This window comes from Heptranchias perlo, chromosome 12 (assembly GCF_035084215.1).
Source record: "Heptranchias perlo isolate sHepPer1 chromosome 12, sHepPer1.hap1, whole genome shotgun sequence".
NCBI classification, from domain to species: domain Eukaryota; kingdom Metazoa; phylum Chordata; class Chondrichthyes; order Hexanchiformes; family Hexanchidae; genus Heptranchias; species Heptranchias perlo.
Window position 1 is genome coordinate 34,500,380 of NC_090336.1, and position 15,951 is coordinate 34,516,330.

The following is a 15,951-nucleotide window of genomic DNA, read 5'->3' on the forward strand; positions in this document are numbered from 1 at the left end:
CATGTGGAAGCTGCCCCATGTCTTCGGATGATGTCACACAATTGTTCACTTGACCCATCCTCCAATATGGTTTGGCAAACTAAATTGGAGAATTTTTAAAAGGTTTCTAAGTTTATACTAACCTTATCATGAATTAGAAGGGTAGCATTTGGAGTTCTACTGCTTGAATGGACTAATGGGCTTGGCGCCTGCACAGTCGCATTCCAGAAAGGGACTCTTCATGCTACCAACAGAAAGAAGGGAACCACTGACCTTAGAAACACATTAAACTTTTTAAAATAACATTGCACAATTCATTCCATTTACCTTTATGTTTAGTTTCATGTCAATTTCACTGTTGCTTTCATTGTTTTTAACCAAGATGTTTTCCAGTTTTAGATCCCGATGGACAATATCTGTAGAAAGGCCACACAATATTCAACACATACATGTGCAATATAAGTAAGCTGATGAATTTAACATAATAGGACTTCAGTAAGCACACACAAAAATTGTGTATTAATGAGTACCATATACTAAGCTCTTGGACTATTTTGAGGAATGAGGAAAGAGTTTTGACTTCCTCCACTTACAATAGTAATTTTAAAAAAACTTCACCAGTTAAAGAAAGAACATAAGGACATAAGAAAAAGAAGCAGGATATGGCCCCTCGAGCCTGCTCCACCATTCAATTTGATCTTCGACCTCAACTCAACTTTCCAGCCCAATCCCCATATCCCTTGATTCCCTTAGAGTCCAAAAATCTATCTATCTCCGTCTTGAACATATCTAATGACTCAGCATCCACAGCCCTCTGGGGTAGAGAATTCCAAAGATTCACAACCCTCTAAGTGAAGAAATTCCTCCTCATCTCAAATGGCCGATCCCTTATCCTGCGACGATGCCCCCCTAATTCTACACTCTCCAGCCAGGGGAAACAACCTCTCAGCATCGACCCTGTCAAGCCCCCTCAGAATCTTGTGTTTCAATTAGATCATCTCTCATTCTTCCAAACTCCAGAAAGTATAGGCCCAGTCTATTCAATAGTAGAAGTACAATTAATTTTTTTGTTAAAGTAATTACTCAGTTCCTACAATGAAATCTTACCATTTTTATGTAGGTAAGCAATTGCACTTGCTAGGCTTTGAATCACATGCCTTGTCTCCTTCTCACTTAAGCGTTTTTTCCTATGAAGGATTGTACTTAGTTCTCCACCCTCACAGACCTCTATCACCAGGTACACTCGCTGAAAGAAACCAATAATTATTAATGTTATCCATTAAGGAGATCTTACACCTTCATATTATAGCATGTGGTAATTCAGTTTTAAAAGGGTGATGTGTTTTATTCAAGATGAGGTAATATTGTACCCCCAGCCATCTGGTGAATACTTTTATTAAATATTATTTTTAAAAGAGTCTAGCACGCATCTAACCCACATTAGTAAGAGTGACTGACTTGCTCTTCAGCCTATCCCTGTACCATGGGTAGACTGTAAATGGCGGCCAATCTGCAGATATAGTTGCTTAATTTTTTCTTTAGTAAAAGGGCAATTACTAATTGTAGAATTACAATTATCAATTCAATCACCACCAGTGCCACTTAAAAAAATGCCGTTTCATTAGAAAACAGGAAAGACGGGAATGTGACGCATGCAGTCATGATAGTTTTTTTCCTGAAATTTGTAACTAAAACCCCATAACATTGACCACTGAGTAATTAGTGATTTGCGAGCAGGATGGGAACAAGCTTCTTGAGCCATCCAATGAAACCCCCATGCAGGTTACCTGAGCAGGATAGATAAGTGAAAGAACAAATTGCTGTAATTTGTCAAATAGAACACATGCCAGTTTCACATTCAAAAGTGGGCATGAACCATAGTTGCGTGTGATATACGAGTTTACAAAACAAACTTTATCACAGTAGCATGATTCATAAGATATTAGGATGCTCCACCAGGGAACTGCTTCCTCATTTACCTGGTTTAGCTTCAGTGCTGTTAGAGAGGTTATATAATCTGATAAATTTTTCACAAGATAATCTACTACTTTAGTAAATACAGGGGGTAGTTTTCACCTTCACTACTTGGGCAGTGAACTGGCAGAGTGGATTGCTCACTTGTTATAAAATCATTGAAATCAATAGAAGTAAAAATTAGGTGGGTTTCTGCAAAGAGCGAGCAGTCTGCTGTGTCAGTTTACCATCCGAGTGATGAAGGTGAAAATTACCCTGAGCATATGATGTTGCAGCTATGTTATTTTATCACCAATCGAATGTGCTTTTTTCTTTTTAATTTAAATGCCACTGAAAACAAAAAAACAGAATCACTAGAGCAGTAACCTATAAATGCCTTCCTTATTAACAATGCAAACTAGTCAGGTTGATATGCAGTTTTAAAAAAATATTTTGAACATTTATACATACTATTTCAAAAAAATGTTGAGGGAAGGAGTAGCACGAGTCATAGAGAGGGAAGAAACAGAGGGAGGAGGAATTAAGGAAGCAGAAGAGGGGAGAGGAATAAAGAAAAGCAGCCGCAGACCAGGTTAGCGGTGGGGGGGGAAGGGGGAGCGCAGAGGGGAGGGAGGAAACGACGAAGGCAACAGATCAGGAGCTAGAAAGAGAGGGGGAAGCAGCAGACCAGAAGGCTGCAAGATGTCAGAGAAAGCAGCAGAGAAACTGAGAGGAAGGCACAGTGGACCAGGGGCCTGAGAAAGAGTGGGACACAGCCAACGGGGAACCTTGTGGGAAAGGTCACAGCAGCCGACCAGGACTGAGAGAGATGGGAGTGTGGCATGGCAGATTGGGCGTCTGAAAGAGGGGCATAGCAGCTTGATAGCTGGAAAGGTAGAGCCCAAAGTATTTTTGACTCATTTTATAGAAAGGTCATAGTTATTTTTAATTTTTTTGAGCTGGAATGAAAGGTGGGTATGATAGCGCACCTTATATGTGAGTATATAAAAAAGGTACTAATACCACAATTTTAATTTTTTTTTTAAACTTACAGAAAAACATTAAAAATGTTGACATTTAACCCATTCTTATTGATAACTGTTGGACCGCCATAGTTGTTTTGTTCAACTGGTTTCTGGTTATGGAGGGAAGAAAAGAAGTCAAACCACACCCAAGTGTCTATTAATTTCTCCATTAATGAGGAAGTCATGAAAAATGTTAGGTTTATCAAATGTTTTAACGTTAGATTAGCAAAAGGAAAATCTTGAGTTCCCAGAATGCTGACCAAATCTAGTTGCTTCTTACTTTGGGTGTTTCAAACACCTCTTCCAGATGAATGATATGTTCATGGTCTACTTGCTTTAAGATGCTGACTTCCCGTTCCAGCAGCTTCACCCCTGAACTCCCAGCCTGGATTGGAAATAGTAATAACTCAGTCAAGTTATGTAAATCTATAAACGCCTTGTATATTAACAATTCAAACAAGTACATTTCAAAGCTTTAATTTGATTTAGGGAATCCTGCATATTCAAGTTTCTTTTCAATGTTTACTTGCTAAGATTTAAACAAGGATTTATAGTGTGACCTAAAAGTGTTTTTCCTCTCAGAAGCTAATCGTCATTTAAACAATTTCCTTTTCCATTTATTTTTAAATTAAAGAAAGTGCTCTCTCTTCCCCACTCCCCAAAGATAATTAATTCAGCTTTATATTAAAACTGAACGTACTTTACTTTAAATGAACAAGACAATAATCCAGAATAAATTTACCTTTTCCCGGTTCACCTTCTTGATTGCCCATTTCTTGCCAGTCCCATTATGTGTAGCCTCAATTACTACCCCATAGCTGCCTTGTCCTAACCTTTGGCCAAAGCTGTAGATTTGCTAAAAAAGAAACAGAGCTTCAAAAGCTAAATGGACCTGTACAACACGATATAGCTTGCTGACAGGAACAAGTTTAAACCCAGTTCAAAACTAAAAATACATACTACACTGATAACAAAGTCTATTATAATTACTGTACTGTATTAAATGCAAAACAGAAATTGCCATAGTTCATAATGATCATCTGGACCTTAAAGCTTAATAATTCTCATGATACCTTTATTAAATAGTAATATGTTGGAGTGATTGTATTAAATCTTCAGTTACTTTATGTGCTTTAGGTTCAGATGTCAGCTTTGTATATCCAGCCAAACGCATGATTTCCTGGAGCCAGTGAAGTGGGGGGGGGGGGGGGGGGGGGGAAGAGCGGGGGCGGGGATTCTGGATTGACTGACAGGGCCACTGGATTGAATTCACTGGATGAAACACTATGGACGCCTTTTCATTGGTGAGCTGATGGGAGCTGCCTAGGATCAAGAAGAAAACCTGGTAGGCTTCCGTTCAGGTAAAGCTTTGAAATTTTTGTAAACGTCAGTGTTAATTTTTTATGCATATTTTTTCCTCAATATACAATGGAGGAGTCATCATCAATGGTCGACTATCGTCGGAATTCCTGTGACTGTCCTCCACACCTGAACCCTGGTGTTGTGTTTTGGACAGTACATGGTTGCTCATTCATTGACTCACTGTGTATTGCAGTTGCGTCTTAACTTGCAGGTTGTGGATGCCGTTGGCTAATTCAAAGATTAGCTCATCCATCTTTTGATAGCATTTCCTCCATCCACGGTCCCACTACCCTCGTCCAGGTGCTCATCTACTCAAAGCCGTTGGCACTTTCTGGAGGTGGCCAGGATACTTAACCGCCACTTGGCACTGGCCGTTGATCAGTCACAGGTAGTGCCATCTACTGTCATTACAGTTGCAGGTTCATCTGACCTGACTCAAAATGGGGGAGTACTTTAATAAAAGTTATTCACTTAAGGCTTTCTTTCCTCTTTACGATTGGATAAAGGCTACTTCAGCAACTTTACAAGATGTCGGCCTTGGCTCAGTAGTAGCACTCTCGCTTCTGAGACAGAAGTTTATGGGTTCAAGTCCCACTCCAAATACTTGAGCACAATCTATATTGACACTTCAGTGCAGTACTGAGCGAGTGCTGCACTGTTGGAGGTGCCATCTTTTAGATGATGCATTAAACCGAGGCTCCATCTGCCCTCTCACGTTGACATAAATGATCCCAAGGCACTATTTGAAGAAGAGCAAGGGAGCTGTCCAAGTGTCCCAGCCAACATTCATCTCTCAACCAACATCACTAATACAGATTATCTGGTCGTTATCTCAATGCTGTTTGTGGGACCATGATGTGCACAAATTGGCTGTTGCGTTTCTCTACATTACAACAGTGACTATACTTTAAAATTATTTCATTGCCTGTTAAGCGCTTTGAGATGTTATGAGATTATGAAAAGGTGCTATACAAATGCAACTTCTTTCTTTACAATGTGTAGAATTTACAAGTGAAAGATATGGTCAAAATGCAGGTGAGCTGGACCTTGCATCTGTAGTTTCTTCAGCCCACTCTCACTAATTGAGATTTTTAAAAATCATTTGTGGAGTAGCATTCTTGCTATCTCACAAGGCTCACCATTTTTGTAGATAGTAGAATTTAGCAAATGGCAGCTGTGCATTCCAACCCACTTGGTTTGCATTTCCTAAGTGCGGAGCAGTGATGGTTAGACAATGGACTGTTTAGGGGGAATTTTAACCCCCCCCCTCCACCCCCATGATGGGTGGGAGAGGGTCGGGGTTAAATCGGTAAATACGTGAAATCCGGCACCAACCCACCGTGAACGCCCCTACATCCGGTTTAATCGCGGGCGGGTTTGTAGGCATTCGTGTAACCCACTCAGGAGAGGCGGCTCCATGATTGTAATATTTAAATGAGGCTCCGTTCCTCAGATTTTGGTAGCCATTTGAATTTAACAGCTGCAGGCCGGGTTTCAAAGGGCTCGGAAAACCCAGCAGCTGATGGAAGGCGGGAGCTGACAGATCCAGCAGGTAACTGCTTTTTAGAGCAGTGCTTGTGGGCCAGGACAAGCAGGAGTGGTTCCCCCAGCCCCTCAAGCAAATCATCTTCCAAGATCTGCCGACACCCCATGATTGCGTCTCCCAAACCCCTTGCCCGCAATCTTCCGATCCCTCTGCGATCTTCCAACCACCTCCCCCCACCCCGCCCCGCAATCTGCCTACCCCACCACTATGCCCCAATCTTTTCCAAATGCCAGGGACTGCCCCCAAAACCCCCGCTCTCTCCCCATCTCCCCATAAATAGTGGAGCCTTTATGTCTGTCACTCTACCTGATCTGAAGGAAGGTGATGCAGGTTCCAATCATCAGGTATTGATTATCTAATTGTGTTAAAAACAATTTAGATACTTAAAATAGAGGGACATTGGGGTAGATTTTTGTCTTCTGGGCATTAGGCATTGCCTAAACAGAGTACAGAAAAGCAAATCTGGAGGGGAGGATCGCCAGTAACAGAAACCCACCTGATTTTTCTTCTATTAAAGTTACAAGAAGGAAAATCTGGTGAGTTCAGTAAGGGACATGCGATACTCCCTGGCAGATTTGCCTTTCTATGCTTTGCCCAAGCAATGCTGAATGCCCAAGGGGTAAAGATGAAAATATGCACCATTAAGTTTATCATTTTCATTCTAGTTAATAAGTTGCATCTTGGGAGTGAAAATCTATGCGTTTTATAAAAGTTCCATTTTATTTGTCACTATTTTTTGGAAGTTTGATCTTAAAACATTTATTTTGAGGTACACACTGAGGGGCAGGGAACAAAGGCCAGAGGTGTTCGGAACAGTGTCAAACCTGGTTTAAAATGTGGTAATATTATTTGAAAAACCACAACACAGGGTAAAACATTTCATTTCATAAACCTGAAGCTATATAGGCTGCAAAACTCTTGAAACAGCCCAACTCAAATAATGGATGCTTATCTTTTTATTATATGCCAATAAGCTCTAAGGAACATGATTTGAAAAAAAATTAAAAAGGAAATCATCTTCATTAAAAAATGTTTGTAAACAAAAAAGGATTTTTCAAATACACAAGATGACGACTTCAATCATACTTACATTATAACATAACATGCTCAGTTCTTCTCCCACCCCTCAGAAAAAAGTTAGTCAAATACTTCCTCATGAAGACAGTGCTCTTGTAATAAATCAAAACTAGTATATTTGAAGAATGTCACAGTTAAAATTGCAGTTTCTGATCCAGTATTGCAAAACTGTTACAAGACTGCGACAGTCAAAATGAATGATGTTAATAATCAACCATTCAAATGCTTTCTGAACAAAGAGAATGAAAACTCACACTTGTACTCAAAAATCTTGTTATTTACAAGAATTCAGAATTTTTATTTGAAATCCAAAATATGCACTGTGGAAATATAATCAGCAGAAAATAATTCATTAGAACCTTTTGTTGATTTTGTTTCAAGAATAATTCTAGCCATTCATATTAAAAGTTTCATACATATTGGAAGTAACATACACTGAATATTTTAGAGGCACTGCCTTTATGATGTTTGCTCATCTTATTTTCAGATAAATACCACACTACCAACAAACTGATTACTGGTTGTTTACCAGAGGGAGGAGGTTTGCAGATTGGAGGTAAACAGTTTTGTAATTAATGTCAGGTGATTTGTTTTTCAATGCTATCTCATCCTACCCATTAGTAATAATAACAGCACCTTAAGACCAGTCTGCACTTTTAAAGATTATTCAATTCCATAATGATCACTTTGGTAGAAAAACAGATTTCAAACCATTTTTCATGTACACTATGATAAGGCATGTCATGCATATTAAAGAGTGTTATTTTTCTAGATTAAAAAAAATCAAAAGATGTGGGAAAATGCAACCTAGTAGTAAGACAGAGCTGCCACATCAGTGCAAAGATCTAAGATTTTTAAAATTGTCTACATACCCGAATAGCAAATTCATCATCAACCCTGGTGTGAGGCACCACTTTGTATTCCGCACTGCTGACAGTGGCACGCTGAGAAGGCATTTTATAGAAATCTTGAGCCACCTCAATTTTTCTGTAAATGCAAATAATGTATGAAATTGAACATTGTAGCTTCAGAATAAACCCAACTGTTAGTAAGTTTTGCAGCAGCAGTTGTTACATGTAGTTACATGTTAAAGTATATACTGGCTTTAGAATTTCCATGTAACCTACAAACTTTAATTCCTATGTACAGTAATGGCATTATAATTGTTAATCCTTAAACTGTAACCAATTCCAGAGAAATTACCATCTTATGCCAACCAGTCTAATTTTCAGCTCACATATCATATCAGTGTAACAAACACTAATGTTACATTAATAAAGCTACTCAAATGTCAGGAATAGCTTTGTTTCTGAATTAGTAGCCGTAAACTACAAAAAGAAACATCTAAAACAATTTTAAATTTTCAATTCTGCTTACTGTCTTCCTATTCTTCTTACCCATTTTAACTTTAATTTTACCACTTCACTATTTAATCCAACCGAATGTATCTATTCTTTTCTAATTTTAAAGCATTTTTTCTTCCTTTTGGCTTCTATTGTCTAAAGTACTATCAATTCCATAAACAATAATGGATGCCATTGAGTGATTCAAGGCCACATCAAAGTCCTGTTTGCAGTCTACATCTGGTTCTTGAAACAGTTCAAAGTCAACCAAATTGCACAGAGGTCAAGTTCATTTTTGTCCCACGTGTCACAAGAACAATGCCGTATTCCCTGCAACCACATTCCCCCCATGTGGGCAATAACGCTCCATGCTTATCTTTTCCATCCCGTTCAATATCATATATATTTATATAGGTTGGTCACATCAAGCTGTGTGAAGCAAGCTTTACATTCTGAAAAGTCATGCAATGATAGAAAATAGCAAATACAGATGTCATGGGAAGCCAGGCATGATCCATGGCATTCAGCCCAAATTGTGAAACCATGAGCTGATGTGAACTGGCAACTGCAGTAGGGATTGACTGCAATTGGTCCAATCAAGAAAAGCCCTCATGGCCACAAGGCAAAATGGTGTTACAAAATTGGCACAAGACCTTTGCAGACAATAAAACAAACTTAATAAACTTCGAACAAAATTCCAGTCTACAAGCTGAAAATCTGTGAGCATTTGAATAGTTTGCTAGCGAACAGAATGCTAATATAAAATGTAGTCAAACCAAACCATGTGACCCAAGACTGACCATATAATTCTGAATAGTGGCTTCCATCATTGTGCAAGAAAAGATTTAATGATATGATGGCAATTATTTGGAGTTGATATGAGAGCATCTACATTATACTGTAATATATTCTGGTCCAACATCATACCTATAAATCAAACTTGTATGCATTACAATACATTAAAAAAAATTGTATGGGATTGCATTGTAGACTATAAAACACTCAGTTTAGATCACGGTATAAACCACAGCAGTAAAGCTCAGTGATTTAAAGACGTCATCCAAACCCCTAGAACTTGCAACGTACTTCCAGCTATTATTTATTCCCTTTCAACCACCCTCCCCTACTTATATTATGACAGTGCTACCCTCAGTGCCAATGTTGTGATACAAATGAAGTAGAGTATATGCCTTTTCCAGGTAGGCAGCATCATAGAAACAGGAACAGGCCATCCAGCACCTCGAGCCTGTTCCACCATTCAATTAGACCATGGCTGATCTGTAACTCACTTCATTTACCAGCCTTTGTTCCATATCCCTTGATATCCTTAACCAACAAAAATCTCTCAACCTCTGTCTTTAAAATTTCAATTGACCCCACATCCACAACCTTTTGGGGGAGCGAGTTCCAGGTTTCCACTACCCTTAGTGTGAAAAAAGTGCTTCCTGATTTCATTCCTAAATGGCCTTGATCTAATCTCTTGTTCTCAATTCCCTCACCAGAGCAAAGAGTTTCTCTGTATCTACCCTATGAAATCCTTTTATCGTTTAAAATACCTAAGTTAGATCACCCCTCAACCTTCTAAACACAATGGAATATAAGCCAAGTTTATGCATCCTGTCCTCATAATTTAACCATTTAAGCCCTGGTATCATTCTGCTGAATCCGCACTGAACCCCTTCCCGGGGCCGACATATCTTTCCTGAGGTTCAGTGCCCAAAGCCCTGCCTTTACCACCAATTCAGGCAACGAATTCCATACACCCACCACCCTTTGGGTAAAAAAGTTTTTCCTCATGTCCCCTCTAATCCTTCCACCAATCAGCTTAAATCTATGTCCTCTAGTTCTTGAAGTCTCCACTAGGGGAAACAGGTACTCCCTGTCTACTCTATCTGGGCCCCTCATAATTTTGTACACCTCAATCAAGTCTCCCCTCAGCCTCCTTTGCTCCAAGGAAAACAACCCCAGCCTATTCAATCTCTCCTCGTAGCTGCAATTTTCAAACCCTGGCAACATTCTTGTAAATCTTCTCTGCATTCTCTCCAGAGCAATTATGTCCTTCCTGTAATGTGGTGACCAGAACTGCACACAATACTCCAGCTGTGGCCTTACCAGCATTTTATACATTTCCATCGTTACATCCCTGCTTTTGTATTCTATACCTCAGCTAATAACGGAGAGCATTCCGTATGCCTTCTTCACAACCTTATCTACCTGTACTGCCACCTTCAGGGACCTGTGCCCATGCACTCCAAGGTCTCTCACTTCCTCTACCCCTCTCAATATATTCCCGTTTACTGTGTATTCCCTTTTACTGTTTGCCCTCCCTAAGTGCATTACCTCACACTTCTCCGGATTGAACTCCATTTGCCACTTTTCCGCCCACTCCACCAACTCATTGATATCTTCTTGGAGTCTACAGCTATCCTCTTCACTATCAACTACATGGCCAATTTTTGTGTCGTCTGCAAATTTGCCAATTGTGCCCCCTACATTCAAGTCCAAATCATTAATATATACCACAAACTGCAAGGGATCCAACACTGAGCGCTGTGGCACATCATTGGAAACGGATGCATCAACTTTTACCCTTTGTTTCCTTTTACTGAGCCAATTTTGGATCCAATTCGACTTCAGTACATCCCAAAGCACTTTACAAGCAATTAAGTACTTTTGAAGTGCAATCACTGTTGTAATGTAGGAAATATGACAGCCAATTTGCGCACAGCAAAGTCCTACAAGCAGCAATGTGATAATGACCAGATAATCTGTTTTAGTGATGTTGGTTGAGATAAATATTGGCTAGGACACCAGGGATAACTCCCCAGCACTTCTTCAAAATACTTTGACATCCACCTGAGAGGGCAGAAGGGGCATCAAACCAAGTTGAAGCTTAGAGAAAGTTATTGTTGCATGATTCTAGATTAAAGAAAATTATCTTCAAAGAAAAACAGGAAACCTAATTAACGTTTAATATAAGGATATATTGGCCTTGGAGGGGTTACACCGTAGATTCACCAGAATGATACCAGGGCTTAAAGGGTTACATTATAAAGGACAGGGTGCATAAACTAGGCTTGTATTTCCTTGAGTATAGAAGATTAAGGGGAGGTCTAACTGAGGTGTTTAAGATGATTAACGGATTTGATAGGGTAGTTAAAAAGAGAAACTATTTTCTCTGGTGGGAGAATCTAGAACAAGGGGGCATTACCTTAAAATTACAGCTAGGCCATTCATGAGCGACATCAGGAAGCACTTTTCCACAAAGGGTAGTGGAAATCTGGAAAACTCTTCCCCCAAAAGACTGTGGATGCTGAATCAATTGAAATTTTCAAGACTGAGATCGATAGATTTTTGGTAGGTAAGGGTACCAAGTGATTGGGATCAATGGCAGATAAATGGAGTTGAGGTACAGATGAGCCATGATCTGAATGAATGGCGGAACAGGCTCGAGAGACTGAATAGCCTACTTCTAATGTTCATATTAGCAGCTTAGGAGTCACGCATAAAATCCATAGACAAAAAGGTGGCCAATTGAAGAACTAACAAAATAAAAATCAGCCACTGCCCGATACAGTATATTCAGAACACGTATTAATACACGTCGCTTTCTATTGAGTTGTCTGCCATTAATTGTACATAGCAGCACATTTAATAAAAAATAATTACTTATTTTATTTAAAACATTTATCTAAAAAGAAACAATGATCAATTTTGGGATGCTCCTGAACCGAAAATTCAAGGCCAACCTATCTACATTAATTCGACTGCAAAATTAGTAATAACTATAATAGACTGAAACAGTTACAATGTGCAGAAATACTTCAGTAATCTCATTCAATATGGATCACAAGTGAATAAATACAAAGTAAATGACAAAGTCCATGACATTAATAACAAGTGATTTCTGTTCATTTGCTAGCATCATTCCATTTATCTTAGCACGGTTTGAGTATGAGATTTAGAATAAATCAATTAGGCCATCAAAACCCAACCTGCTAACAAATAATTAAGTTAATTTTAAAAGGTTTTTTTGTAAGCATGCTCTCTGCTTGATTTTTAATCTGAACTTTTTCACCAGAGACTTTTTACATACCCTGATAGTGCAGTACAGAGATCACCAACTTCTCAACTTTTGGCAGTATTGCCACAGTTGGATCTTATCTTCCCTGAAGGCATTAAACTCAAAATTGAGAAACTTAGAGGAAATTGGTTTAAAGTTTTGCTATGGTAAAGTGTCTTGCAATATTGATACACTGAATTGAGCATAATGGTTCACCTACAATTAGGGTCTGGTCCGCTATTTTAACTGGAGGCCTGAGTGTTGGGGGAGGGGGAGGTGCAGTGATGACTTCCCTGCCAGACCAAACCTGCCAGGAGCTGATTCGAGAGCCAGAAGAGGTAGGTTTTTTAAAATAAAATTAGGCTTCCTTGTGGGCCAGGAGGATCTAGAGTGCTCTGGCCCTCACAAGGAAGTCTTGGGCCACCACCCTTTCCCTTGATCCCCCCCTCCACAACCTCTCACCACTTACCTGACTGCTAGGGACTGGTTCCTGCAGGTGCCCAGCAGCGGCCTCCTACCACCCGAGTCTTCGCTCCTACCCGCCGGCCAGGCAGTGATTTCTGCCGGGTTCGGGCGGGAGATGGGGCCTGGATATGGAAATGAGGCTTGGTAGTTAAAACCTCTCCAGGCCTCGACATGCGAGCTTATTGCTCACCCAGGCCACTCGCGGAGACCGATTAGACCGCGCGATGAAATCAAGGCCGCTGTGAAAGAAAGGCACATTTTGCCTCAGTAGGAGAAACCAAATATTCATCCAGAAGTCTGCACTTTATTCAGATTTAAATTGTTGCCCTAGACTTCACTCTAATCAATATTTAGCATAAATTTGCCAACAAAATTAGGAAGCTTTTGTAGATGTCAAATATGCACTGTGTGTGCGCCCGCCCCCACCCATCTTTTTTTCTCTCTTACTGACTGATAGTGTATAGACGGGGGGATGCAATATAAACGAGGAACAAAAACTTGAAACAAGGAAGAAAAACAAATTAAGTGACGCAAAGAACGAAAATAAAAAATGTAGACAGAACAACTGAAGTATCTTATTCTATGGAATTCTTTGGAGTTTCAATCTTCATTAACAAGAAACCCTGCTTTTATAAATTATTATTTATATCTCCCAATATGAGTCACACCACTAAACTCCATAAGAAACACATTAACCAGATTGGTTAGTGAAAGTTTATGACAAGAGTAAAAAGTAAATGTTATGTTAAGCATAAACAGCTAACAATCAAAAGCAATAGAGTGAATCAACCACACGGACAGGCATTAATAATTAAACATGAACTGCTTAATAACTCTTGGATTATAGAACTTCATTTGTAAAACACAGCTGAGCACACATAACAATGCAATTAGAAACTGACCATAATCTAAACGATTCAAGGTGTATTTAAAAAAAATCAGTCTGGTCACACTGATGTAAAATACAGTACAAAGCATCGTTCATTGCAATTAGGAAAAAATATTCATTGCAATGGTTTTCTTTTAGCTTCGAACACCAGTGATATCTGTGCTTGCCTATTGGCATGCAGAGTGGCCAGATGGTAACAGGAAGACTCTCCTTTTGTTATCAGGAATGCCAATGCTTTTTCTCTGCATTTTCATAGTCTATAGTAATTGCAAGAATGTAAAGGGAGAGGAGAACCTAGAGCTATTTTTACAGTATATCCCTAACAGTAAATAAAGCAAGCAAATGTCTGAAATAACCATGAAAGCACTGGTGACTTGATAATTGTATTGGAATTGTCAATTGCTGATAATGAACATTTAAGAAAGACACTGAACAATCAAGCAAATTGATGGGAAGAGACATAAAAGACTGCAGGGATTTGCAGAATTGTTTAAAAAGGTTACAATAAGTAATCATTACAAAGTAGAAATTGGATAAAATATAGACATTAGATGATTCCCACCACAATTAAACTTTTGCCAGTACTGCTTTCCCATAAATATATGACTGTTAATGCATAAAGAAAAATATGTAATATGTAAAATTGCTTCTATATGTTTATCTACTCACATGAAACAGGATTTTTGTTTTAAAAGAAAAATTAAGCTCATGCTATAAGACTTACGGGTGTGCTGATAACTCTTAAAGTCTGTTCTCTTCGAATCCTTTGCTTCTTGCTGCTGCATTGTGTGCTTATTTTCTACTGGTTCTTTGCCATTCTTTATTTTTTTCTGCTGTTTCTATTTTCCCTGCTCTTCTGCTCCCATTTTTCACCATCTGCCCTCTATTGTTTTTGTCCACTATTCCTTATATCCCTTCTGCATACTTACTTCTCGTCCCCAATCATTGCTGGCTCCAGCTTTCACAGAAAGATTCAGGGAACTCCTCTAAGAGATAGGGAAAATGCCACCTTCCCTTGCAACGTGAAAGCAGTCTTTCAGCAGAGCAGTGGAAAGAAAGTGTACTTTAGGCGCGACAGATAAAATAAAAACTAGAAGGCGTAAGGCGATTAACCCAGCATCAAAGCTGTGGCAGGCGGTTGGGAACCTGAGCAGGGAGACAGAGGAAAGCGTGTCAGGAAGGCACAGAAGGTATGGAGTAAAAGGTAAAGTGTTAAAAAAGGAAAAAGCAGGAACTAAGTGTCACAAAACATATTTGAAAGTTCTTTATCTGAATGCACGTAGCATTCGTAACAAAATGGATGAGTTAACGGCACAAATAACGACGTATGGGTATGATCTTGTGGCCATTACAGAAACATGGCTGCAGGGTGACAACGACTAGGAATTAAATATGCCAGGGTATTTAACAATCAGGAAGGACAGGCAGGAAGGAAGGGGAGGTGGGGTGGCTATGTTAATAAAGGAAGGAATCACTGTAATACAGAGAAATGATATTGGGACAAAGGATCAGGATAATGAAACAGTTTGGGTAGAGATAAGGAATAATAAGGGGGAAAAAACACTAGTGGGCGTAGTATATAGGCCTCCTAATAGTTGCAACTCTGCTGGAAGAAGTATTAATCAGGAAATAGTCCGGGCATGTGATAAGGGAACAGCTATAATTATGGGGGATTTTAACTATCATATTAACTGGACAAATCAAATAGGGCAGGGCAGCCTTGAGGAAGAGTTTATTGAATGTATTAGGGATGGATTTCTTGAGCAGTATGTAACTGATCCGACAAGGGGGCAAGCAACCTTGGACCTGGTCCTGTGTAATGAGCCAGGATTAATTAATCATGTCCTAGTTAGGGATCCCCTTGGAATGAGTGACCATAACATGGTTACATTCCATATCCAATTAGAGGGTGAGAAGGTTGGTTCTCAAACAAGCATACTGAGCTTGAATAAAGGAGACTATGATGGTATGAGAGCGGAAATGATTAAAGTGGACTGGGAAAATAGATTAAAGGGTAAGGCAGTACATGAGCAGTGGTGTTCATTCAAGGAGTTATTTTACAACTTTCAAAAAATATATATTCCACTGAGGAAAAAAGGGTGTAAAAGAAATGACAGCCATCCGTGGCTAAGTAAAGAAATTAAGGATAGTATCCGACTAAAAACAAGGACATATAAGGTAGCCAAACTTAGTGGGAGGATAGAAGATTGGGAAGTCTTCAAAAGACAGCAAAAAGTAACTAAAGGATT

At 39.3% G+C, this 15,951-nt stretch overlaps 1 protein-coding gene across 8 annotated transcripts in view; it reads right to left on the reverse strand.

Annotated features, from left to right (window-relative positions):
* stk33 (serine/threonine kinase 33) overlaps window positions 1–15,951 on the reverse strand; it is a 231,786-nt gene that overhangs the window by 71,384 nt on the left and 144,451 nt on the right. For all 8 annotated transcript variants that reach the window (XM_067993920.1, XM_067993924.1, XM_067993923.1 and 5 more), the window contains 5 exons: window positions 7,815–7,929; window positions 3,700–3,813; window positions 3,238–3,342; window positions 1,087–1,225; window positions 307–395 (listed from right to left, as the gene is read on the reverse strand). In XM_067993920.1, coding sequence (XP_067850021.1) covers window positions 307–395; window positions 1,087–1,225; window positions 3,238–3,342; window positions 3,700–3,813; window positions 7,815–7,898 — 531 coding nt within the window. In that variant the 5' untranslated portion in view covers window positions 7,899–7,929. The remainder of the gene's footprint in view (window positions 1–306; window positions 396–1,086; window positions 1,226–3,237; window positions 3,343–3,699; window positions 3,814–7,814; window positions 7,930–15,951) is intronic.